The sequence below is a fragment of the Prenolepis imparis genome, unplaced genomic scaffold, assembly GCF_030444845.1.
Source record: "Prenolepis imparis isolate NDT839.2.m4 unplaced genomic scaffold, iyPreImpa1.0 SCAF_2, whole genome shotgun sequence".
Taxonomy (NCBI): Eukaryota; Metazoa; Arthropoda; class Insecta; order Hymenoptera; family Formicidae; genus Prenolepis; species Prenolepis imparis.
The window spans coordinates 19,040,764-19,067,482 of record NW_028141160.1 but is presented as its reverse complement, the minus strand read 5'-3'; the positions used below and the strand labels follow the sequence as shown (position 1 = coordinate 19,067,482).

At 40.1% G+C, this 26,719-nt stretch overlaps 3 protein-coding genes across 3 annotated transcripts; 2 read left to right on the top strand and 1 right to left on the bottom strand.

Annotated features, from left to right (window-relative positions):
- The first annotated feature begins 78 nt into the window (after positions 1-78).
- On the top strand, positions 79-18,139 carry LOC145932543 (uncharacterized). Its single transcript, XM_083031547.1, has 7 exons — positions 79-962; positions 4,615-4,827; positions 5,322-5,460; positions 10,906-11,032; positions 12,622-12,670; positions 14,196-14,375; positions 14,485-18,139. The coding sequence occupies exons 1-7, from the start codon at positions 673-675 to the stop codon at positions 17,102-17,104; spliced, it is 3,618 nt and encodes a 1,205-aa protein (XP_082887673.1). The 5' UTR covers positions 79-672; the 3' UTR covers positions 17,105-18,139.
- A 133-nt stretch (positions 18,140-18,272) lies between these two features.
- On the bottom strand, positions 18,273-21,980 carry LOC145932544 (ATP-dependent RNA helicase DDX42). Its single transcript, XM_083031548.1, has 10 exons — positions 21,836-21,980; positions 21,192-21,414; positions 20,839-21,108; positions 20,191-20,731; positions 19,877-20,105; positions 19,523-19,797; positions 19,288-19,438; positions 18,865-19,196; positions 18,650-18,778; positions 18,273-18,556 (listed from the first exon to the last, which is right to left on the bottom strand). Exons 2-10 carry the CDS (start codon positions 21,404-21,406, stop codon positions 18,386-18,388), a joined length of 2,313 nt encoding a protein of 770 aa, XP_082887674.1. The 5' UTR covers positions 21,407-21,414; positions 21,836-21,980; the 3' UTR covers positions 18,273-18,385.
- A 510-nt stretch (positions 21,981-22,490) lies between these two features.
- On the top strand, positions 22,491-26,336 carry LOC145932548 (SOSS complex subunit B2-like). Its single transcript, XM_083031553.1, has 2 exons — positions 22,491-23,398; positions 23,895-26,336. Exons 1-2 carry the CDS (start codon positions 22,940-22,942, stop codon positions 24,180-24,182), a joined length of 747 nt encoding a protein of 248 aa, XP_082887679.1. The 5' UTR covers positions 22,491-22,939; the 3' UTR covers positions 24,183-26,336.
- The last annotated feature ends 383 nt before the right edge of the window (positions 26,337-26,719 follow it).

Sequence of the window (26,719 nt, the reverse complement as noted above, 5' to 3'; positions counted from 1 at the left end):
AGGAAAAGAATCGCGACTGGAGAACGCGGGAGGACCGAGGGGGATTCAAGGGAGATGACGGGATTTCGGTGTCGGTGTCGGACTCACGACATTGCTCTCTGGCGCGCGAAGAAGGAAGAGAGCGAGAAGCGGAGGAGGTCCGTGCTCTCGTTGACTCCGGCGGCGGCCAGTTTCAGCCTCAGCGCTGGACCGTGAGCCACGCGATCTCTGCGCTCTTTCCTTCTTACCTCTCTCCGTCGCTTTTTCTCCTGCGAGCGGACGGTTGCAAAGATGTGAAAGATTGACGTCGAACCGTCGTCGTCGTCGTCGTCGCGTCGCACAGCGAGCTAGAGCTGTCGTCTTCTCGCGATACACGTAGAATGACACCGCGCGCTTCGAGAGGAGATCGAGCGCGGAGAGTGCAATCCGTAAGATCGAGAGCGAGAGTGCGCGAAAGTGTCGGAAAATCGACGACTGGTCGATCGAGATAGGACCCTTCGACACCTTGAGAATCGCGGAAAGAAGCTCCGGTAAAGAAAAATAAATTTCGGTAAAGCGCGAGTGCGCACCAGGCATTGAAATCTCCGATATTTCGAGCGAAGCAGACAACGGAAGATACATAACAGACGTGCGACTCTGGATATATCGATACGCGTGTAATCTTCGCAAGTCCGCGTGATCTATCTATCCACGATGATTTATCAATCGAGCCACCAGGCGCCCACGATGTCGTCCACTAGGAAAACGTCTCCCAGACCGCAGCATCGCAATCTGCAAGCGTCCCCGGGCAAGTGCGCAAAAACGAAACGTGCGAACGAGCGGACGATTAATGACGAGAGATGCAAAGGGAGATGCAGGGTGCAGTGGAGCGAGAAACACGTGAAGGAGGGCTTGGTCCTCGTCCAGGAGGCTCAGCTCGCCAGAGTGGTCAAGACGGGACCCATCACGGAGCATTACGAGATCGATCCAAAACCGTTTGCGAGGTGAGTCGATTCACACATACAATTCTTGACACACTTTTCAGTCGTGCAAATTTTGTTGCAGACTTCAAAGTCTTTGAAATATTATATGAGTCTAAATAGTAAATATCACACAAGTTTTATAAAAAAATAAATAAATAAATATATAATATATAATATACACTGAGAGCATTTTCTCTTAGAATTTACCCTGAAAATCATGATAATCGTGGGACAATATATAGTAAATTTCCTGGAAAGAATTTTATGAGAATGACTAAACTGCATAGTAAAATTAATCAAACATATTTTATATTTTATTGTAATAGATATTTTTATTTTTATTGTGATAAATATTAATCAAAGAAATTCTCATAAAATTCTTTCCATACCATATTGTCCCACGATTACCATGATTTTCAAGGTAAATTCTAAGAGAAAATTCTCTGTGTATAATATATAATATATATATTATATATATATAGAGCACTGCAATTACAATATTGTAAAATTCCTAATAGAATGTTGTAAATTTTGATTATATGCATAATTTCAATGTTTTATTATATAAAGAAAGAGATCATTTTCGGACAAATTTAGCGCTTGAATGCTTGAATTCCCAAACGAACTTTCTTAGGAAAATGGATCGCCGCTCTCGCGGTCGTAAATTTATTCCCGACGATAGCGTCGTGGATCGCATCTCACGTAACGAGCCACGCATGATGATTAATCGCCTTCGGATGCGACGCGTAATTTGTCAAAGAGTTACGCACGGTAGCAGTACGCGCAACGATACGCGACGCGCGTCTCGCATTAATCATATTTATTGCACCGTCACTAATCGCCGCGCGAATTAGGTTCGTAATGATCGTCGACGAGACCAATAGTGTCCGGGGCGTCGGGGTAATAAGACACCGATTGCCCAACCTGTAATTTCGTGCTAATAATTTAATTTAGAGTTGCGCGCGCGCGAAACGCGTACTTTATATACGTGATATTATTTATAGGTAAAACGCCGCCGGGGAAATTCATCGTCGTTATCCTCCGTTACTTTCATTTTCGTCAAATTAATCGATAATGACTTTTACGTAATCATAATTCAAGCTACTTCTCGAAAAAAAAAAAAAAAAAAAAATTGCGAGCGGCAAATAATCAATCTTATTAAATACATATACTATGTCAAGTTTTTTAGAATATAAATTGCCGATCATTATTTTATTACAGTTAGAACTCGATTCATTATCGTGATTGTATATTCGCAATTTTTTTTCTTAGAAAAAAAAAATAAATATAAAATACGATAAAGATAAACAAAAGTAGCGGCAAGATATCCATATTGATGAATCGACATCATCTCTATCGCTCGGTTATTAACCCAAATTGACAGTCGGTCCCTTTCTCGGGAAAGCGTGACGAAAGGCCGCAAATGAGTGCGTTTGCTCGCACGGATTCTAAAAGACGTTTCGTATTCATGGATATGTTAATGCATCGTTTTTTAATGGATAGCGCGCGTATTGATAACTCGTCGCGCGCTCGTTATCACTCGCCCGCGATTGCCTCGCAGCACTTTTGCATCGTTAATGAAGTTGATTTCCCTGCTGCTGACGAGCACAAAGACGTGTTTCGCACAACATATAAACAGTTACCGAGCTCTAACAGATGTAATCGTGATATTTACGGAGATGTTTGCGCGTGTACTCGTCGCGAACTCGCGACATCTCGCATGTCATCAACGTCACGCTATTAAATAGAGAATAGAGTACTCGCGTAATTCATTAATATGAGGAAATTGATATTTTTTCCTGTCGATTAAATGATTTAATATAATAAATAAAAATATTTAATACGATTTTTAATTGAAACAGCTCAAGTATACACTACGCTTTTTATCGTTTGAGTCACGGTGCGATAGGCAAGAAACAAGAAACGTCTCAGGGACGATCGCGATAAATTTTCATAAATTATTCCGTCGCGTCGCGACGGCTATCAACACCTCCCTCCCAGTTTGCCGTCATTACCCGATCGCTAAAATCCAATTTTCTATGATTACTGCTCGTATCGATCTTTAATAATGGCGAAATGCTTTAATCGTTGCACCGTATACAGACGGGTATTATCCGGGTAGCGGCCCGGTGTGTCCCGGCGAGATTCAATGTTCTTTCTCTTCCTCTCTGGTTCTCTCTCTTCGAACGTGTTCTTTGATACCCGCTTTGCCCGTGGTAATTACTTTTAGAAGCGAGCCTTGAATGCCTGCGCGGTAAAGGGCAGTAAAAATTGCGGTATCGCCCCCTCCATCTCCATCTCGTCGTTTCTTTTGTACCTTGGTCTCCGTCTCGGTCGCGCCTTTACATCGGGATCTCGAGCGAGAGGGAGGGAATTCGGGGTACAACACCGGTACGGCCTTAAAATCGGAATCGATTAAAGTTAATTGCGTTGCCCGCGCTATCAGATGCTCATTATCCTTATCTCGCGAGGCCGCGAGGAGACGAATATTGCCGTCGATTTGCACGCGAGGTTGCACGTGAGAATTCTTTTGCCTTTTCCAACCGCACTTCCGGCTCTTCGAGCCCTAGACGCGTCTCTGTCGCGCCTCATTTAATTCGGTTATTTTCTTCCCGTGCGATTATAATTATGATAAATAAGAGGAAAAATAAAAGAAATTTATTAGCCGTGTTTTTACGCGGGCAAAAGTAGAACGTCGGAGTATTTATGATCTCACAGTATATATAGAAAGTTAATGAGCGATATATCATCTATGATCGTATCTTATATACTTGGTCGCACTTTATGTAACGCACTCTCTCGCGTATAAAAATGCGCTTGCTTAAATACGGGTGAAAACGTGAGATACGCATTAACAGACGCAGCCTTGCCAGGCGCCGCTGTGTCGACCTTGCCGAAGAGACGATCGGAATCTTCGACGGCGGTTCTTAATACGATGAAGAGCGCGATCGGGATTGTAAATAATGTAATCACTCGACGGGATGTTAAATGCACGACGGTGACATTAAGTATCGCGAACAGAACATTGTCTGTTAAAAGAACGCAGCGGGAAGACGACGAGCACAAGATGCCGTTGAAACAAAAGTCGTCAAAGAGTTTACGCGAAGATAAACTTGACGGATTAATGCTTTAGCTCGATAAAATAATATCCTTCATATATCATGAATCCACGAAGGTCATAATTGCTGAAGACGATCGCGATAAAGCGTTTTCAGCAACACCGGACTAATGGAAAATTTTGATACTGCGAAAGCGGATTGCTTTCGAATGAAGGGGAGAAAGAGGGGAAACATAGCGGAAAGTATTCGGATTGGTAATGAAGGATGCCAGGAAGGTGGTTGCGTTCCGGGCATCGACTCGTTTTTCAAGGGCGAAAATAAATTCCTCGTGAAAATACACAGTCGCGAGCCGATAGTAAGAGTCGAAGTTACATTGAAACATCCGACTAAAAATACACTGCTGCGTATTACACTTGTGTTCAAAAAGAAACTTGTGATACACGTCAAATAATATATCTTATATAATTTCCTTTTATTATATTTCATCATCATGTATATTTTGAAATATGCAAAATATCGTGAGATTTTGCAGCGATAAGAGAAAGAAGGCCCACACAATTTCTTTAAAAAGGAAAAATCGCGAACTTTATTAATATTCATTAATACTTTAACAGCGGTCAGTGGGCGAGAGTCTATCGCTGCAGATCGCGATCAACTGGTATACTTTACGCGGCCAAGTACTCGTCCAGAAACCGATTCAATGCCGATTGTAGCGCGGAATTGAGACACGAAATCGCCCTGTTATCCCTGTGCTCGCAATCGCCACGTGTCGTCCGACTGCACGATGTCTACGAGACGCCGAAGGAAATCATCTTGGTCATGGAATAGTAAGTGTATTTTTTATCATACACTGAATTTTCTTTTAGAATTTACCCTGAAAATCATCGTAATTGTGGGACAATATGGAAAAGAATTTTATGAGAATTTCTCTGATTAATATTTATCACAATAAAAATAATATCTATCACAATAAAATATAAAACATGTTTGATTAATTTTACTATGCAGTTTAGTTAAATTAATCAAACATGTTTTATATTTTATTGTGATAGATATAAAATTCTTTCCATACCATATTGTCCCACGATTACCATGATTTTCAGGGTAAATTCTAAGAGAAAATTCTCTATGTGTACTAAACCCACTCATTTTTCGCGTCAAGTCTTTGTGATAGTAATTAAATTATCGAAGAAAGAGTATCGTGAAAGGAACATTCATGGAGAAAAATTTGACAGATATTTATCGCGTCAACAACGCGACGGTTTCTAAACACCCTTACATACTATCGATCTTAATAAAGGAAAGATGATTTCTTTTCCAGCGCGCCCGGAGGCGATCTGCAAACGCTCATCGATGGCGATTTGGTGCCCCTCGAAGGTGACGTCGTACATTTTGTGCGGCAGCTAGTGGAAGGACTCGCCTACCTCCACGAGAGAAATATCGCCCATTTGGACATCAAGGTAAGTTCGACCCATAAAAGGTCGATGCGAACTTGTCACGCTTCTCTCCGGATCCCGGAACCGACTTTATCGTCAGAAATTTCCAATCGTGCTTGCGTGCAAGCGCGAAAAAGAAAAATAATCAGAAAAATCACGAGTAGGATGTTTACGATATTATGATATATGTGTCGCTTCGTCGAGAGAACTCGAAAGAACTCAATATAACATGCAAAGTCCGAGATCGATATTCCGATATATCCCAATCCGTAATTAATTAGTCGACGATGCTGAACGACCGTCAAACGACTGGACTTTCGCGAAAGCGGTATTATACAGCTGTCGATAGACGAGAATTTAATTGCGACCGGACGATGAGCTCTCGAAAATAAATTGGAATTCCCCTGCACGAACAAAGGCACGAGCGCATATATCGATCGTAGCAGGCCCCCTCGATCGCAACTCGAGAGAGAAAAAGAAATTAAAAAATCGGAATCCCCCGCGTCTCGCTCCAACGCGATTTATCGCTGGCGCGCGTGTTATTTCCACATTCGCGCGAAAACCAGACTCGCTTTTAAAATACGGACGCTCCGTGAGGAAAAAAAAAGGGATGCTGCGTTCACCAGCGAGTGGAGAGATAGAATCGGACGACGGAGACTTTCGAAACTTGAGACATCTTCGCGCGCACGAAGAGATGTTTTCTCTCCTCCGAGTCGACTCAGTGTTGATTTCGTCAGTAAATGTTTATCAGTGAAATGAGAGCGCGCTCCGGACGTGATGTATCGCATTTTTCGGCGCAACACATATTTTCTTCTTCTTTTATCAATGTTATATAAATTATTCCGGTCTTCTTTTCTTACAATAGTCGTCGACGTTCTCTCGAAAATCCGGGCAGCCATCGGGAAATGAATTAAGTCTATGCCTATTGAACAACGAAGTGGCTCGTTCAGCTTCGGGCTCACTTTGTTCTTCAAAGCCGGTATCGTATTTTTTTTGCGAGTGCTTGTTCGGGCATCAGCGCAAACATTTCTCCGACTGGCTTACTTTTGTCTCGTCTCTCTTTATTTCGGCCATAAAACGCTCGTAACGGTGCAATTAAGCGCAGACGCGCTGTCGACATTTACACGAGTGAAGAGGTCTTTAATCTTCGACATTCTTTAATCTCGACAGTATTGTTTTATCGTTTCCAGAGAAAAAGAGAGGAGAGAGAGAAACCTCTTTACCGTTCACACATGTTGCATTAAAAATCGGCAGCTTAGAAGTCTCCAAAACGGAGCGCTGCTTGTTCCGGGGAACTGCACTAGGTTCGAACTATGACAATCTTTTAATGCCCCAATAAAAAAAATTATATTTCGACCTGTTCTCCCCCTCACGCATTTATTATACATGCGACAAGGTATTTTACGGCGTCCATCAATTATCGTGTCGCTCTTCGCTGATCGAGTTAGAGATGTCTCTTGCGTCGCAACCGTGACAACTTTAACGTGTAGGTCTTATCGTTAACTCGCTAATCAAATTAGGAACGCCGACACACATCGACGTCCGATTAGCGTCCCGAGAAGAACGTATGTCATCAGGATGTAAACTCGCGTGGGTGTATGTAGAAAAATAAACCGGCGACAACAACACGCGAGGAGGTGCAAAGGCAGCTTCTCGTGCCGTAAAGTACATTTTGATCCGACGAGGTCGTCGGATCGTTACAGATGGGAGAATTTCCCCCCTCGTTATCCTCGCAAGAGAGGTTTGCGGGAGAGGGATAGAGAGAGAAGTCGTCGAGCCTTTAGCAGCTCGAGCAACATCCTCGAGCGAGGTAGCGGATACCCGGTGTCGTTCGCCAACGTCCGCCTTGCACGTTTTTATCCGCGAGTTAAGGTCGATTTGCATTGGTCACACATTGGAAGAAGAAGCTGCGCGGAACAAAGAGGCCTCTCCTTATCCTTTGACGACGCAACCTGATCGACGCAACGAATTAAATTAATCGTGTATAGAGTTCAAGTTATGAATCGATTAATATTTATCGCGTTCGCTGACGGTGACGCAATAAATTAACTCCGGCCTACTGTAAGTTATAGTTGCTCAAGTTTCAAGCGACGAACGGGCTCCGCTCTTGATTTATTTCGTAAGCGCTACGACTGCGTTCAACTGCGTATGAAACGCGTCGTTGCGTACGACGTGAACGCATTATTCCCGCGCTCCATAAACACACTGCCGCCGTATTTGGGTGTAGTATATATAGCGCGTATGTGTGCGCGAGAGAAAAGGAGATCCGTGAAGAGATCGCTCATATATGAACCCGTATTCTTTCGACTCTCTCGTCGGATAAATGCCAGAAGAACGAGAGGCGCAACAAAGTCTCTGCATTAATCTATAAAGTATGTTTCGCGCGGATGTCCCCGTTAAAAAAAAAAAAAAAAAAAAAAAAAAGGACAGATGCGATCGAGTCATCCTCGGGTTACGTTCTAAGCTCGATGCCACCCACTCGCGGGCCTCGGGATCCATAGAAGCGTAACGCTTCCGCTGCGGGCGATAAGTGCACCAGATCCGGCGCGGATATGCAGATGAGAGAGAGAGACAGAGACGAGAGAGATATCTCGCTAAGAGCAAAGTCGTTTGCGCAAAAGATCGCAAGAAACTTGCACCGCGGAGGAAAAACAGAACGCGCGAGCTGCAGCAGCCGACCACGCCCTGCTCCTTCGCTGATATACACACTCTCGGTGAATCACACCTGGTTCCTACCTGCGTTGGGTACCCACATGTCTGGCCACCATAACGAGAGCAACTCTCGCGATAACCCGGGTTACCGCCGAGAGGAGAGATGGTAGCCACCGATCGACCATTTCAGATATAGCAACCTTTCTCGCTCTCTAATGGCTATAATGATAGAAATATATAATTTTACATGTGTAAGATGTATTAATATTAATATAGTTTTCTACCGACCCCGGTCTCTCTCGAGCAATATATATTTATTTTCTTTTTCCTCGTAGAACAAACACTTCGATTGAATGGTCAGACGAAACTTTGACATATTCGTTTGAACCCACGCGTCTGTTTGGACACCGTAAAGAGATTTCGTAGATTTAATTGTGTAGGATTATCGGTCATCCTTTTAAAAAGTCTATACCCGATCGTCAGATATTTACCATAATGTCACAACGTTGAAAGAAATTGATTAACAAAAACGCCCGAAGCTATCGTTGAGATCAGACTTCGTATTCGGTTAGTCATAGATTCTGCAGAATTTACATGTAGATGCGATTTGTCAAAAAGTCAATATTAACGTACTTTTATCTTAGATCATCAGTACAATATTACACTATTTTATGTTTTTATGTCAGAGGAAGAAGGAAAGAAAGAAAGAAGAGGCTGCTTATTAAAAATTAATATTTGTATGTTTAATTCAAGTGGACAGGAACTCTCGAATGAAAGGCAAACTATGTTTCATATAGAATCGATATCGTAGTTCAAATGTTTGATCAGAGTTTCCGCGGACAACAAAGAGCATTTAGATTGACAATCTACGTTTCATCGAGCGAAAATCCGAGTGGTAAATTGGATTCGCGAATGCAACGAGAAAATACGCCGTATTCGATCTACGCGTCAAATCAGCTGATCTCTTCGAGTTCGCTGACGACGGCTGAATATAGGAATCGGAATGAGAATCGCTTCGCGCTTCTCGGTGCTTTAATCGGTAGTCGTTCCACGGAAAACGCGCTCACGTTAAGAGCCCGGCGGAAAATAAATGTCTAAAAAAGGCCGCGAACAACGAGAGAAGACGGCAGCAGACCGCGCGGCGTGCCATTTCGATGACAAGCGCGATTGCGAACCGCATTATTCTTTATAATCTTCCCACTAGCGTGTGGCCTATTTATCATTCGACTGCAACGCGTCCGCGAGCTTCTGTTATATTATGCGCGATATTATTGTCTCGATTCGCGAGCGCAGAGAGTACGGCCACGTAATGGCCCCGTCGCGAGGGAATTACGTATCTCGAGGGCCGAGATTTATTTTTACATCTTTTGTCATTATTTATTAGTCGCGCGCGACCAAGAAAGAAACTTTGAATATTCAGGCGCGCCTACGAGAAAATGCCCAAGGCTCTCCTCGCGTTAAAACGAGGATTCCAAGCGAGTGGAGCTCTGATGACGCTCGGAAAGGGTCGCTACGTCCTCTGTCATTGCTCCATATCAGCTTTAATAGGAAAGACAGATAATTGCAATATATATATATATATATATATATATATATATATATATATATGTATATATATTTCTATATTAAAAAAAAATTAATTTTTTTTATCGACACCTACGGTTGATTTTATCACATCTTGCTCAATCAACGCGCGACATGCCCCATATGCGAATATAACATATGTTGTACATACTTATATGCACAGCACTCTCTCAGCTTGTTATTCGATCGAACGACCGAACCGGTGGCTGGTGAAAGCGATTCTAGTTCGAACATCTCTAGCTGTATATAATCATTACGATTTAGATTATGTCAGCAATTATAATGTCGCGCAACCTTCGAGATACTCGCAAACGGCCTTCATTGTACGTCGGTTGTACTGGCGATTTATGGTAATTGGATTGTCGGCGTGTCTTTGAATTTCACGGCAATCTATCACAAATCTGTCGCGATTCGCATACTTTATCCCTCCGCTCGATACATTTTCATAAAAATTGTCTCGTAGATTTTTTTCCGCGGCTAATTATTTCCCTCGTCCATGATCAGAGCCATAAGCCGCGGCGGCGACTGCATTAGAATCGCATATATGAATACCCGCGATTATAACCGGCTGTCACCAAGATGGTACATGTTTACATTAGCGGACAGACCCTGCTATTCACGCCAGGTCGTCGCAGAAACGCGTCGAAAACGATGCGTTTTCTGTCTAGCTCTGTGCACGTTGAACTCTTTCTCGTCGCGAAAGATCGAGTTTGCCCTTTTTTCCCCTTCCTTTTCCTCTTTCGCCCGGAACTCGAGATAAGGGAACCGATTACTCGAATACGGAAGAGAATATGTAGAATGCACCCTCCGCATGCTCTTCGAAATGGAGATCGAAATATCGGGCGATTCCATAATCTCTAAACGATGCAGCCGGTACATCGAATTTCCATTCACCGAAAAGCCCGACGACGATTATATCGAATGCGCTCTCCGTAACGCGATACAGAAAATCGCTTCCTTTCGCGATCTTACCTACGCTTATCTGCGCGAACACGCGGAAGACCGATTGTATCCCTTTGGTTACGACGGCGATAAAACGTAATGACACAGACTATGTTTAGCTTTTCGAGATATCGGAAACGAGACCGAACTCTATCTGGTTCCAAGAGTTACGCGAAGCGATTCGATCGTGTTGTTAAGATAACAAAGTTGTTAACGATTTTGAGACATCTTTTAATATGTTATATATAAAATATATATTTTATATATATGTGTGTGTATATATTTTTACAGCCCCAAAATCTGGTCATGATGGGCTCCTTTCCGGACTGCGACGTTAAATTGTGCGACTTCGAGATTTCGAGAGTGATCCTCGAGGGCACCGAGGTCCGCGAAATTCTTGGCACCCCGGATTACGTCGGTGAGTGGACCTTCCTTATTAAGTTTTGTCAATGAAGTACTTGCGCGTCGATGCGAAATTAAAAATATTTATTAAAGGATAAAATCTCCTTTTTTTATGCAGTCAGAGATGTGTATCTGTAAACTGGCCCCTTTATTTTATGCGACCGAACGAGAAAAACAAAACATTTCTATTTTCTGTCGCAACATCATTAACATCGTTCGAGGTCGTTTCGAAAGTTTAACGCGCGTTAATAAATCTCTTTCGAGCATGCAACAGTTTCGGAGCAATTCACCGACTTGAGCGATCACTGAGCGATCGAACGCCGATACAGCGACTTGACAAACCTTAATAAGGAACAAAATTATAAATTGCCACATTATATGGCTGTCGAGATAGCGTGTACCAGACATTAGGAGTTTTATCGTGATGTCGCGTCGAAAGGGGGGGCGAGAGGGGTCACTCGTCCAGGTGTTGTGTCCGCGCTTTGCTCTTTGCCGCGCGGCTTAATTGCTACCGATCATTATCTGGGTCTGCTAATTGACGATCACCGCGACGAGATCGCAAGCATAATCGATATTAATTGATACGTTAGCCTCATTGCCGGCTGCCCCCCTTAATAAAGCCGCGCGAGGAAGGGGTCGGGGGAAGAGGAAGAGATACCCTCCTTACGATGTGTGACACGCATACATACACACATATATACGACCGGACCTCCCCGTAATTGACGTCGGTCGTTTCAAATCGTGCCGTTTCCAGACAAGGTAATCGACGCACGTCCGATGTGGCCTTTACGTCGCGAAGTAAATAACAAAGTCGGACAGGCGATGAATTAACGTTTTTTTCCCCCTTTGTGCATGATTTTCCTTTCTCTCTCTCTCTCTCTCTCCCTCTCTCCTTATCTATCTTTCCCTTTATCGTTTAAAATTGAGATCTCTCACAAACAAACGCGCTTCTTCTTCTCGTCCGAGGTGTCATAAGTATTCAAATATGATTTGCAATTTAAAGAACGACGCGTTTTTTTCGGGGACTTGCCGCGAAAATTATTTACCGATTAATCATCGCCAGTGTTCGATCGGTCTCACCCGCCCACCTATTTGATAGCAGCAAAATGTCAAGCGGCTGAGAATATCGGAGATGGTATCGTTACGCCTGTTATAAGAAAAAGGTGTTCCAAATCCATCAGCCACTTAATATCGAGGCAGAGAACCGGTGGACTATGTCTACGAAATAATAATAGGATCGACGGGGTGTTATAGAAGTTGACGATCTTCCCATTTCACAGCTAGATCAAATTATGATTTTAACAATAGCTCTCTAAAAAAAAAAAAGAAAAAAAAACTGCGAATTGAAATTAGAATCACTGAATGAAATGATACGAATCGGATCGTCCCGACTTCATTTCCAAGCGGACGACCCACGATTTTCGTACGTAAATAAAAATGACGTGCACGCTCAAGTGACGTCACGTGCGAGGTCACTGGACATAAAATAAGTGGACAGATGGACAGACGGACGTGGAGGAGACCTCGGCACGTGAGATCGCGTTGAATGCTATTGTGCGTATATACATTTCCATATATTCAATAGTGTTTACATTTCTCTTTCAGCGCCCGAAATATTGCATTACGAACCGATCACGCTGGCAGCCGATATGTGGTAAGGCCAAACATGACGTTTGTGTATTGTTTCTTTACGCTTCAAATCTTCGTACGAATATTTGTATCAAACTTTCCTCATCCCTTTCTAAAAAAAAACATGTTATTGACATTGTTGACATTTTCCGCAGTGCTGAATCAACATCGCGAAAAAGAGACAACAATACTTGCGAGAATCGACTTAACATGCCTCTTTTAGAAAGGGACTAGAACAACACAAGCGTTCCTCGATTTTATGTTAAAAAGAATGATACAGAAATCAGCTGTTAACTGTCAAAAATATTAATCGAGTTTAAAGTATTATTACAATTTATTTAAAACATACTATTATTTTAATTTTTATAACACAATATTATTTTGAAATTTAATTAGCAAATTAACGCTTTAATCAGCTGATGTATGTCAAAAAATATTAATAAAACGTTACTTTGCTAATTAAATTTTAAAATAATATGTTAAAAATATTAAAATAGTAATATGTTGTGAATAATATGTTATAGTGACTTATCTGCGATTAATATTTTTGACAGTTATCAGCTGATAAAAATTAATTACCAAATTAACTCTTTAATCAGCAGATTTCTGTAAAAAAATATTAATAAGGTGTTAATTTGTTAATTATATTTAAAAATAAAAATACATTATAAAAATAAAAATAATATAATATGTTTTAAGTAATATGTTATAATTCCGTAAACTCGATTAATATTTTTGACAGTTATCAGCTGATAACTGTCAAAAAATATTAATCGAGTTTAAAGTACTGTAACATTTTATTTAAAACATATTATTATTTTAATTTTTATAACATAATACGAGTATTATTTTAAAATATTAATAAAGCGTTAATTTGCTAATTAAATTTTAAAATAATAATATATTACAAAATGTAAAATAGTAATATGTTGTGAATAATATGTTATAATATCTTATCTCTGATTAATAGTTTTTGACAGTTATCAGCTGATTTCTGTCAAAAAATATTAATCGCAGATAAGGCATTATAACGAATTATTTACAACACATTACTATTTTACATTTTATAACACATTATTTTAAAATTTAATTAGCAAATTAACGCTTTATTAATATTTTTTTACAGAAATCAACTGATTAAAGCGTTAATTTGCTAATTAATTTTCAAAATAAGAATACGTTATAAAAATTAAAATAATAATATGTTTTAAATAATATGTTATAATTCCTTAAACTCGATTAATATTTTTGACAGTTATCAGCTGATTTCTGTCAAAAATATTATTTGAGTTTAAAGTATTATAATATATTATTTATAACATTATTATTTTATAACATATTTTTATAACATATTTTTATTTTTAAATTTGGTTAGCAAATTAACGCTTTAATCAGCTGATTTATGTTAAAAAATATTAATCAATTTTAAACAAACTTTATATAAAAATATCACTCTTTTTTATATAAAATCAAGGAATAACGCGCGCGTAGCGCGCGCTTGTATTTTAGTTCTATAAAAAAAATAAAAAATTAATAAACTCGCGTTCCAGGTCGCTCGGTGTCACGACCTACGTATTGCTGACAGGCTTCTCGCCTTTCGGCGGCGAAACCGACCAAGAAACCTTTCAGAACATATCCTTGGGAGAGGTAGACTTTCCCGAGGAACTGTTCGAGGATGTCTCGGCGCAAGCGAAGGACTTTGTCGCGAAGCTCTTGGTGCTAGACCCAAGGTATAACCGCTATTTAATTCATCGCGCGCTTGAGTTTTCTCAAGAATAAATTTTATCGAAGAATATAATTTATTTCTATTTTCTCTTTTTCTCTCTCTCTCTCTTCTAGTGCACGAATGACCGCGAAACAATGCTTGCGCCACGATTGGCTGCGCGGCGCCCCGATGCAGGCGTCGCCTCATCTACGAAGATATCTGTCCAAGTCGCGAGAGGTTCTTTTGGAACGCGTCGTCAGCAGAGGGAACCTGAGACGAGCCGCGCTGATGAGCCAAACGACTAGCCAAGCGAGTCTCTGCCAGGCGGATCTCCAGAACGATCAGAATCATCAGCAGCAACATCATCAACAGGGCTTGCAGGACTGCCTACTGAGTCAGAGCGAGATGTGTCTGAGTCACTACCTTACGGGAAGCCGTTCGAGTTTGGCGGGTAGCGAGGACTTTCCCAGCCCGGCAGATTCCCAGGCCAGCTTGGATTCCTCCAGGACCAACTTGAGCTGCGCGAGTCAGAGCTGCCTGCTGAATCAAGAGCAGACGCAAGGACTGCTGAGCAAAGCTCAGAGCCGATCCCAGGCTAATCTGAATCAAGGCCTAAGTCGCGGAATACTCTCGAGGATACGCAGTCTGAATCGCGTTCAGTCTCAGGCATGTCTACTGAATGGATCTGCGACAATCGGCTCTGAACGAATCGCCGCGATGAATCCTGTCATCAGCAAATCTCGCGAGAAACTGTACGGCTTAAGATCCTTATCGAAATCGCAGGGTGTTTTGGATATCTACAGGAGCCTGGAATGCTTGAAGCGTCGAAGGAAGAGCTACCAGCGAGCCAAGACCGAGGATATGGTGCCGATTTTCAAACAACTCGGCGCCGAAATCGCGTCCTCCAGGCTTACACCGTCGACGAGCGACGATCGTATAGTCATTAATGTAACGTCGGAGACTGACTTAACGTACAATAAAATTGAAAAAATTAATCAAGATGTGCCAACAGTTTCGTTGACGGATGCGAAGATGCCGAGTGATTTCAGCGGCGACAATCAGAATAATTCGTGCATTGTATCGAATAACACGAAACGCGAAGCGAAGAGTAGCGTAGATCAGTTGCAAATCCCGAAGAAACTCACCTCGGAATCCGAGGAAAATCTAGATTCTCTAAAGTCCGTCGAGTCGGACACCTTGACGGAGGATTCCGACGAGATGTCGTTAAGACGCGAGACGAAACCTAGTAGTTTAGACAAACATTCTTGCGAACGTCAACATTCTGATGTTTCTAGCCATTCCAACAATTCAGCGGCGTCCGACGATAAGGAGGATCGTTCGACGGAATCGGAGAACGACGAACCAAAGTACACAGTAGCGCAGCTAGTCTCTGCATTCAACAAGCATCAGGAGGTCGCTTCGAAAACGAGCCTGAAGGCAATCATGTCCGAGAAGCGAATTGACGAGATGACATTTCCGACCGGCACAAAGGCCTTACGTCTCTTCATCCCGGATATTAACATCACCGAAAGTAAGATCGTCAGACGAAAAACGAGCTACAAGCCGCGAAAGAATTGGGAGGAGCTCAGAAAACGCAACGAGAGGAACGAAGGTGTTCTGAAGAGCCTCGATAACGATTCCGACAAGGAGGATGACGATAACGAAGATGAGACTCGGAACGAGCAGAAAGAGGATCAAGAAGATTCCGTGAAGGATACTGAGAATATTGTTGCTGTTTCACAAGAATTAATCAGTCAGAATGAAGATACGAATTTATCCTTGGCTCATTGGTCACTTTTGCAGCCCGAAGAGGATAATGAACGGTCCATCTTCATCGATACTTCAAACAGTCGAAGCAATCTCGATACAACGATAGATGAAAAGTATAAACAATGCGTGAAAGGTGCTATGTCTGGCAAAACGGAAATGTCTGCGAAGAGTGAAAAACGAAATTTAAAGCCGCTAGAAACGCAATCTAAGATTACTGTGTCGATTCGTCAAAAGGAGAGATTGCCGAATTATATATATCCAGACATAACTTTGAAAGATGACAATCACGAAGAGCCTAAAAAGTCGACTGTCACCGCGATTAATGGAAAATGCGGATCTAGAATCGGATCTAAGATCGAACGAAGCAAATCGAGTTTTAATCCTGACACCACAAATGTAAATCTGAAGGATATTCTGCAGCGAGTGGACAGTTCCCAGAGTACTCCTAAAGAAAATCTAGAAAACCTCAGAAAGAGAACATCGATCGCGAAGATTATCTTGAACGACAATCTCGTCCATGATAATCAAGACGGAACAACAAGTTCTCGCGCGAAGAGTGAATCTTCTTCGGCCGACAGTCAACTGACAGTTCCGCCATCCTTCATCCGATCCTCGTCATTGTCGAGCGACAGCAGTTGCCCTACGCCGTCCAGCGTACAATCCGACATAAACGTGTCGTGGGAGGACGTCCAGGTTGCCGCGGGTTCCAGCACATCTCTGGAGAAAGAGGACGTCTGCAGAATCGCGAAGAAGAGCGATATCCAGCGGACGTTCAGCGAGGAACGAAACAGACAGTACATGGAAGAGCGAAAAGGTGTCTGGGGTCGGATCTGCACCGGCTCTTACACCAGAGCTATGGAAAAGTTCAGCGGCAAAAATATAGACGCCGCGAGAAAGTCAACGGATTCAACGATCCTCGCGCAACAGGCGGAAAAAACTAGGAGGAAGAGCAGCCCTGCGATGCCACAGTATATAAATCTTTAAGCATCTTGATTTTTAGACGATTACCGAAAGTAGAATATGCAAAAATATATTAAATGTTCCTGAAGAAATGCGATCCTTCAGATTGCAATGACGTGGAACGGAAGAGAGTAAGATTGATTGATATCTTTTTTTCCGGAGTATCTTAACCGCGCCCAAAGGCGGAAGATAATGCTCTCGCGATCTTGAGAAGAGTGACCGTGAAGACGAGGACCTTGGGCATTAGAAACTCCGTTACAACGTGCCACGCGTCGATCGAAACGCAGCTTTTAATGACATGAATACGCGTGTCAGCGGTTCTATTGATGAGAGAGCCGTCATTAACGTCCCACTCGAACGAGTGTCGACCGGTGCATGATGGATGACTCTTATCCCTTTGACTTAATCTTCATATTAAGCGAACACTTATTCTCGCGCGCGCAAGACAACAAGAATGGTATAAATACATGATGAAACGATGGTATTTTTAGAAAAAAGAAAGAGAGATAATAGAAGATAATTCTTTCGACATCCATCAGGATATCAATCTATCTCGGTTACGTTACGTGTGTATGTGTATGCGCGCTTTCTCTTTGAATATTCATAAACTATTTTTAAACTTTCTCTCATGCGTGAAATATTACAATGCAATATTTTTTGTAGATTTCAAAGATTTATCAAAGATTGATTAATTTTTTGGGAAAATTGTATGTAGAGAGATTGGATTATAAGTCTCTGCATTTTTTTTTTTTTTCAATGGATGCCATATTTTATTGTATTTTTTATATATGTAACCTATTAATAAATTGCATCTAAAAGAGTAAACACCGTTTTTTCAGCGACGCAGTTATTGGAAAGATAATCTTCATCACTTTTGTAAGGCGCAATTAGGGGTACGATCGTGAAATTAAGAAGGATCGTTGCGGATACACGATCACGGCCACGGCTTCTTATGGGATAATTATGGAGTGATTCACTCTAAGCACAAATTGCGACCAGACGCGTAAGCGTACTTGGTACAAAGGCGTGCAGTTCTTGTATCTCGTACAAGAACTGTACGCAATTTGACCTTCGCGGAATTGCAACAAAATAAGATAAAATGTGTAATAAAACTATAAGCCGCGATCAGGCTGACGACCAGGTACTAGACATGATTTCGATCGAACGGATTCGATCGATAATATCCATATAATTTGGTAAAATTAAATTTTATTGTAATATAAAACAAGTCAGTTCGTTATGGTTCCGATATAGCATAATAGCGGCTATATAGTATATGCACAAATAAATGTGTACATTACTTGATCACTCCCATCGACTTTTTCGCACTCTTTTACGCTCCGGTGCCGCGGAATTGGAAGCCTGATTGTTATCCTGAACTGCTGGCTTCGGCGGCGGTACGGTCGGCGGTGGCGGCATTATCACAGAAGGTGGAGTGATCGTCTGCTCCCAAGTATGATCCGACGATGCTCGGAACTATAATGTAACAAATCAAATTATTAATTAGCGAAACATTCGCTGACTACTTTTGAATTTTTTTAATGCATGTTTTCAAAGTAGGCAACTCACCTGAGAATTATATTGACTTTTGAAAGCAGCTTTCATAGCGGAAAGTCGATCGCTACCAGGTCCGTGTCTTTCCAACTTTTTAACTACTTCACTCACATCCTTGGACGTTTGCGTTGACGACGATCCGCTCTATACACAATTATGATTGCAGTTGTTTGAGAAAATATGTAAATAAGAATATTTAAACAAATTGTTGTTAGTTGTAATGTTCATACCGAACTCGACGAATCTGGTCTGCCTCTGAAACCAAGTCCGGCTCCACCGATATTTAAACTCTTCCCTTTTCCACCTTTAAACCTTGATTTCCTGAACCATGCGCTTTGCAAGGCCAAATCCATCAAACTCTTTGACACTTCTTGATCCGCTCCCTCCAAATTTCTTACTAAATGTCCGGCAAACTCCTTATCCTTTTCAGTTACAAGGGTGTACGCTGTACCCTTCTCACCGGCTCGTCCTGTCCTTCCTATTCTATGCGTGTGAGTATCGATATCTCGCGCTACATCGTAATTTACGACAGTCTTGATATGTGGAATATCCAAACCTCGCGCTGAAACGTGACAAGAATTTCACATACATATTCTTTTCCACATCAAGAGAAAGATATAAAAAAAAAGATATATAAAACAATATTTAATTACCGGCTACGTCAGTAGCTACCAAGGTACTGACATCCTTCTTCTTAAAAGCTGTAATCACTTTGTTTCTCTCGATTTGATCCATATCACCGTGCAAAAGCAATACATCAAACTCTTTCAGTTTGAGATTGTTGGCAAGTTCTTCCGCATTTAGCTGAGACGTGGAGGAAAAATATTAGATTACACACCTCTTTAACGTTGTATTATAGTTAGGTTAGAAGTTGCTCAGTTTTCACACCTTCTTAGTGACAAAGATTAAGAGACTGCCAGCACTTAAAAATTCAACCAAGTTCTGCAACAGCCAATTCCATTTACCGCTAGGATTATTATTGAACATGATGACATGTTGCGTCACATCAGTGTTGGCCTCACCGACATCACCTTGCACTATTCTAATAGGATCTGTTAAAACGTCTCTAGCCAGCTTTTCTACTTTCTTTTTAAATGTCGCGCTGAATAGCAATGTTTGTCTGTCAGGCCTCACATGATTACATATAGAGCGTACTTGTGGTTCTAGAAAAAAAAATATAATTCGATTATTATCGAAATATGATGCATATTTAGATCTGTATTATAGCGCTCGTTTACTCACCAAATCCCATATCAAACATTCTATCGGCTTCATCCAGAACCAAAAATGTAGCTCTAGTTAAACTCGTTGCTTTCATTTTAACAAGATCGATCATTCTACCAGGGGTAGCGACCACAATTTCCGCGCCGCTTTCCAACGCTTTGCTCTGCTCCCATTTGCTACCACCTCCGTAGCAACAGCACACTTGGATGTTATAAACCTTTCCAAATTTCTTTGCTTCTTGATAAATCTGTGTAACACATTTACATATAGATTTTACATTTAAAACACTCGTTTTTGGGCGCTATAGGATCAAAATTAAAATAAAAGGTTACCTGTTGAGATAATTCTCTCGTCGGTGCCAAAATAAGACCGACAGGGCCATCTCCAGTTTTCAATTCGCGCTGATCCATGATATGCACTAGCATTGGCCAGATAAATGCCGCTGTTTTACCACTACCGGTTTTTGCTATACCTATTATATCTCGTCCGCTCATAGCGGCAGGAACCGCCTGCGCTTGAATAGGAGTAGGCTGCGTGTATTCATTTTTACGGATAGATTTTATCAGCGCGTCATCAAAGCCGAAATGGGCGAAACTTGTAACTGGATTCGGCGGAGATGGTCCGGATACCTTTATACCCAGAGTCTTTCTCAAATCATCGATCTGTTGTTTATTTAAACTTGAGATTTCTTCATGCACATTGTAAAAATTTTTGTCAAATGGTTCATATTCTATTTCACTGTGATCCATTGGAGGCAGCGGATCAATCTCCTTTTTTTTTGGTGGCGCAATGGGGTTACCATCTTCATCATATTCGATTTCTTGATCGGATTCCTCTTGTTGCAAACCAGCAGTTGGATTCTCTTCCATATACCTATAAGAAGTAAAAATCGAATTATTATATTTTTCTCTTATTATAATTTTTATATATAAAAAATGAACAGCAATACTGTAGTACCATATGTTACCCAAAAATTATACCTGTAGTAACTTTCTTCGTCGTCTTCTCCATCAATGTCTGCCCGAAATCCTTTTGATTTGTCTTCCTTACGATCATCACTATATTGAGCGGCACAATCGTTTCGCTTCACTTCCTCATCAATACCTGCCATGAAAGCATCTAAAGGATCTTCTTCACCATCGCTCTCATCTTTTGTCGCAGACTTCTTCATTAAATCATACGTAGGAGAACCAGGTGCAGGTATATATTCCAGTGATGAAGTCGGAGGTTCATCGTCATCCTCAAAATATCTGTTTTGTACATAATAATGTTACAACAATATTTAGTTTGTTTCTACTTCCTTTTTTAACATTGTTTTTAAAATTATACTAACTCCTCCTCTGTTTTGCTGCGTTTCTTAGGCACATTCCAACAAGCGGATAAAGCATTTTCTGTAATAGCATTCATAGTGTGATAGCCTTGTTTACTCAAGACCGAGTTTGGTGGAGGTGGAGGTATATTAGTACCACTTCTCTTTGTCCCAGACACTTGAAAGCCAGCAAAGCCAAAGCCTTTTGGCTTGTTACCACTTCCTCGGTGATAGCTCATTGTGTTCGCTTAAACAAACAATCGACGCTAATTATGGTCAATTCTATCTCCAATACATATAATTATCGATCAGAAATAATCGTTTGTGCTCTCAACAATATAAATATAATCAAGTAAACAATTAATTTTTCGTTACGCGATAATACGCAATGTTCAGTCTTTGCCGCAGGAAACAAACTGATACACAATACCTCTTTTGACACACTTTATTCAAAATACTTTTAATCCTAATACAATAATAGAATCGACCAAAGATTCTCACAAGTAACTTATTTCTGTATATAAACTATAATGATTAAAGGTTAAAGGTTAAAATAATATTTCGCCGAACTTTGAAATATCGTTAACATTTTGGAGTAACTTAAATTTTTCCGTTTCATTTCTTACACGCACAATAATCGTAGAAATTTAATTATAAATAATAACTACCTGTGTATTCAGCGAATTTACAAATTTATTCGCATTTATTCAGCACTGTAATCAAACGGTAAAATGCTCCGCAATCATAAACGCTGAACTACGCAGTGTTATCGCTGTAAAATCACACTTCGCTCACGATCGAAATATTAATTCCTTTATTCGTCGCAAGTTGGCGCAGTTGCTGATTTTGCTCGCCTCGTCTTTTCGAAAATCGCTCAGTTTTTCTTCTATTTTCTTATCGAATTTTTCGTTAGAATAAGGCCCTGCGCACAATAGAAAAAATATTAGGAATAAGAATTATTTTAAAATAATAAAATGGGAAAAACTCTGATATAAAAATACAAATTCGGGTATAATTAAGGACTCTTAGTAGTTTATTAGCCCTTACTAGTCCTTTATACTCGAATTTTTCTATTTTTATATCAGACTTTTTTCGATTTTATTATTTTAAAATAATTCTTATTCCTAATATATAATATTTATTCCTAATATTTTTTCTATTGTGCTAAGGCAGGGCCTTAGAATTTTTAATAAATCAAACAATTTATTTCAATACGAGATTCTCTCTCTCTATCAGCGCGAACAGAAAAAAATAAACGAAGCACATCTATATAGATATATAAATTCTATGGCGATGACGCGCGCGTATCATTCGCCATCTGGTGGCCGCACTAGGAACTAAGATAACATGGCCGACGTACGGACCTATGTCAGCTGCGAACTGACGTCATCGAAGACACTCGGCTCCTCTCATTTCTCTGATGCATCGCCGACCCTCTCGTTACTCTCTGTCCCGCCGAGCCGGCTTCGATCCGGCGATATTTTCGAGAGCACTCGGCGCGGTCTAAAGGGCTCGAAGGGCTTGAATTAATTAACGAGAGGCGTGGAGCGGGACGGAGAGGGGAAGGTATTCCGAGGGTGGGGGGAGGAACGTACACTTTGACACACGGACGTCCGTCGTGTCATCGTGTCATTCGGTGAAGACGCGTCGCGCGATACGGTACTTGGGGAAAGAGCGTCCTCCGTAAGGACGACGCTTCGGAGATTCGCTGCGCTCGTCCGCGTCTTGTGTATGTGTGCGCGTCTCTGTGCGTATTCGAGGAAAGGGACAGGATGGATTACGTGCTGATAAAGGATATCCGGGCGGGCCAGAAGAACATCAACGTAGTGTTTATCGTTTTGGAGGTTAGCCACCCTACCATCACTAAGGAGAACCGCGAAGTTCGAACGTTCAAAGTGGCCGACAGCACCGCCTGCATGAACGTCTCCATCTGGGACGAGCCCGGCCAGCTCCTGATGCCGGGTGACATCGTCCGCCTAACCAAGGGTTACGCGTCCGTCTGGCGACAATGCCTGACCCTGTACTCGGGCAAGACCGGCGACATACAGAAGATAGGCGAGTTCTGCATGGTGATCAACGAGCAGCTCAACATGAGCGATCCGAATCCGATGCTGGCGCAGCAGATAGTGAATCAGAGCGGCTCCGGCCCGCCCGGGAGCAACGTCAACAACAGCATCACCAACAACGGCAACGCCAACAGTATCTCGGGTCAATCGGGACGACAACCTCTGGTACGTCACACTTATAGCAATGTATGGCGAAACGATGTTTTTTTTCATTCTACTTTATTTGCGCGCCCTCGAAATTATTATTCATTTCCGCTTGTACCACAAATTCGACGAGTTACTTCAATTTCTTCTTAATTGTTAATTTAAACGAATTTTTTCATCTGCACAATATGCAATTTCTTTCGATATTTCACGATTACTTTTATTTCTATCATTTACAGATGAAAATACTTTCTAGAAATTAATGACATTTTTAATTTGCATATATTGTAGCTTTTTTAATGTGTAAATAATAGATTAAATTAATTATTTAATATATTAAAGGATTCTATTTTTATTTATTTAAATATATTCATGAACAGCGATATACAGTGGGGATCTATTTTTTTTCAAACATAATTTTACACTTATTTTTATACATTTGAAAACGACTCGTAATCTCTCGATAATAAATAATCCGTCCGATTAAAAGTAACAATGTGCAATCTCTCTGTCGCAGGCTATCCAAAGTAACACAACAACTCCCGGTGGCGGAGCCGCGGCGAGTTCGACGACCGCGAAGAGCGGAAACGGCGGCAGCGGAAACGGCAGCAGCAACGTCGGCAGCGGTAGCGGAAGCAGTAGTGGTAGCGGTAGCGGAAGCTCCGGTCTACCCGGTGGCTCGGTCCGGTACTCATCGTCGTCGTCGTCGTCGGACTCGACGACGAAGTCGTCGGCACCGACGACCAAGAGCAATTCGCGAGGTCGCGGCAGCTACAGGAACGGCGGTCGCAGCGACCGGAGATAACACACGAGAAGGAAGCGGCTGATCATATACGTGTAATAAAACGAACAAACGTGTGCGCGCAGATCCGCGCGTTTGTGTATAATATATACTGTTTTTTTTTTAAACTCTAATTGTCGACGTATTTTGAGCGAGAACTATGTGTTTGGAGATCTATTTGCGACCGATTGTTATTTGCACGTACTATTTCCGGGATCGAGTACGCGAATGCGAGAATCGCCAGTGATCACCAATGATGGATGTTCGATTTTGTCTTTCGAGAAATTATTTTTGAATAATTCTATCGCGTCAAATATTGATCGAAGTTTTCCAAATTTTTAAAAAATCTGTCAAATTTTATCCTCTTTTCTATATATATATTTAAGAAATTACTTTATGTTTCTTTTATTTAAAAAAATGTGTGATAATCTTAACAAATGTAAGTCTTAAAATTTTGGAAAAAGTTTTGAAAATCTTGAAACACATTATAAATTTCTTTCATGTATGATGTAATAGAAAAATTGTGTGTGTGTGTGTGTGTGTGCGCGCGCGTGTTATACATAATTGTAAAATGTATAACAAATATTTATAGCATGTATATTACTTAAAATTTAAAAATTAAGATTAAAGTTAATTAATTTTTAGTTAAGAAATTGGTAAATACCTATAAAAAGTAACAGTGATTACCTTCAATTTTAGATATACATATTTTGCAGATTGGAATCCTAAGTGATTCTCACTTTAGAATGTTATCTTTTATGCATGCTATTTATAATCTTTTTTACTTTTATGATATTTATACATATAACATAAATTAATTAAAATTTTTTTGTATTTAAAATTTAAATATTGCCCGCGTATTTTTATTATCTCCACATGATGTATTTGTAAAAAATAATGCAAAATGTATTAAGATTTTTGAGAAGAAATTCTTCAAGACTCTTACCATTGTTAAGACTTTTATAGCTTAATTGTTATGTCTTATAACTTATAACATTTAATAAGAATTCTGATTTTGTATGTTACTCAAAATGATGATTCAAATCATGCTTATTATTCTATCGCTACTTTCCAATCTGTAAATAAGTTGTGTAATTGGCAAACGTATCTTGCTTCTAGAAAAGATTTTTTTATAAACAAACGAATTCTTTTTCGGATAATTTTGCTATGAAAACAGGTATGGTCATCCTATGTCAGAAAAACGAGTAAAATATGGCATAATTAAAAATTAAAATTTAAAATTTTGAGAAAAAATACAGCTAACATTATTGTATCTAAAGTTTATTCAAAGAAAGTTTAAGAAAAATGACTCACTTTAGATAAGATTTAAAGTTTATTCAATATAGACAGAGCAATTTCTAGTCAAGCTGCAGGTGTTTAAAAAAAAAATATGCAAAGCAATTATTGTCTTGTTAGAGTCAATGGAGCATTGAGTTTTTTACATATTGCAGAAAAAAATTCAAGGCACTTACAGCTACATGAAATTATTTTTACTAGTTTTTAGATATAGAATACCATTCTGTTATTTAATATGTGCGATTAAAAAATATCCTCATTTTCCTCTTTTTACACATGTATGTGTAAAAAATTTAACGATGTATTAAGCGAATATTCATATCTATGAATATATGTTGAACGTTGAGTTCATCTTGACGATTATCCTGGTGATTAACGCTCTCGCAATTACTAAACCTTGAATGATACAAACTAATATTTAGGCAGAGTATTCCACAATCGAGACAAAACTGATGAAATTATTACAATATATAATAATAAAAAATATCCTATTTATGGTGCAAATAAAAAAAATCAAGATTTGATTTAAGAAATTTCCTTTTTATCTATTTAGAGATTTATTCGCTTAATGGAGAATTAATGAATTAATTAGAAGAGAATTTGGATTAAAATAAAAGAAAAATTGCTTATTAACACACAGATTTCCACTTATTTCAGTCCATTAATTTGGTCAACAAAATCTAATTATTTTTACGTTTTGTCTCTTTTTCTGCTTAACAATAAGATAAAAGAACCGCAAATTTTCAACTTCGATAATTTTTTATAACAATCATGCGTTTCTAATTTTACTTTAGTATATTATTATTAGAACTTTTCTAAATGTAGTTAAAATTATTTATAAATATATGCTCACAAATATTTTTACCAAATAGTATCGCATTATTTAACATAATGATGAAAGAAATAAAAGAGAGTGATTTACTTACATTCGATTTTTATCTCGATCAAAAATGCAGCCAGCAGAATTTATTTCTTACATAATATGTTTCACTTTTCTATCACCGCTCAAAACTGCAAATCGCACAGTGTCTTATCGTTGAAATGATAATTACAAGGCTAATTATTGTATCCGTTTTCGAGCGACCGCAAATTTCCTGAATATTCAGCATAATAATAAGTACTTTATTGTTAGCAGCACGCGTTTTTGCGAGAATTCGTGTGGTTTATTATTTTCTTCGAATGTGTATATAATATTGTGTTAATTTCGCACAAAGTTTCAATTAGCGAACTAATAATTTGCGCCTCCGATTTTTTAAATAAAAAAT

Coding starts and splice junctions, on each gene's coding strand:
- LOC145932548 (XM_083031553.1), top strand. CDS start 22,940: ATGGATTACGTGCTGATAAAGGATATCCGGGCGGGCCAGAAGAACATC. Junction 23,399..23,894: donor AATCGGGACGACAACCTCTG/GTACGTCACACT, acceptor TCTCTGTCGCAG/GCTATCCAAAGTAACACAAC.
- LOC145932544 (XM_083031548.1), bottom strand. CDS start 21,406: ATGAGCTATCACCGAGGAAGTGGTAACAAGCCAAAAGGCTTTGGCTTT. Junction 21,109..21,191: donor CGCAGCAAAACAGAGGAGGA/GTTAGTATAATT, acceptor TGTACAAAACAG/ATATTTTGAGGATGACGATG. Junction 20,732..20,838: donor GACGAAGAAAGTTACTACAG/GTATAATTTTTG, acceptor TACTTCTTATAG/GTATATGGAAGAGAATCCAA.
- LOC145932543 (XM_083031547.1), top strand. CDS start 673: ATGATTTATCAATCGAGCCACCAGGCGCCCACGATGTCGTCCACTAGG. Junction 963..4,614: donor GATCCAAAACCGTTTGCGAG/GTGAGTCGATTC, acceptor ATACTTTAACAG/CGGTCAGTGGGCGAGAGTCT. Junction 12,671..14,195: donor ACGCTGGCAGCCGATATGTG/GTAAGGCCAAAC, acceptor CTCGCGTTCCAG/GTCGCTCGGTGTCACGACCT.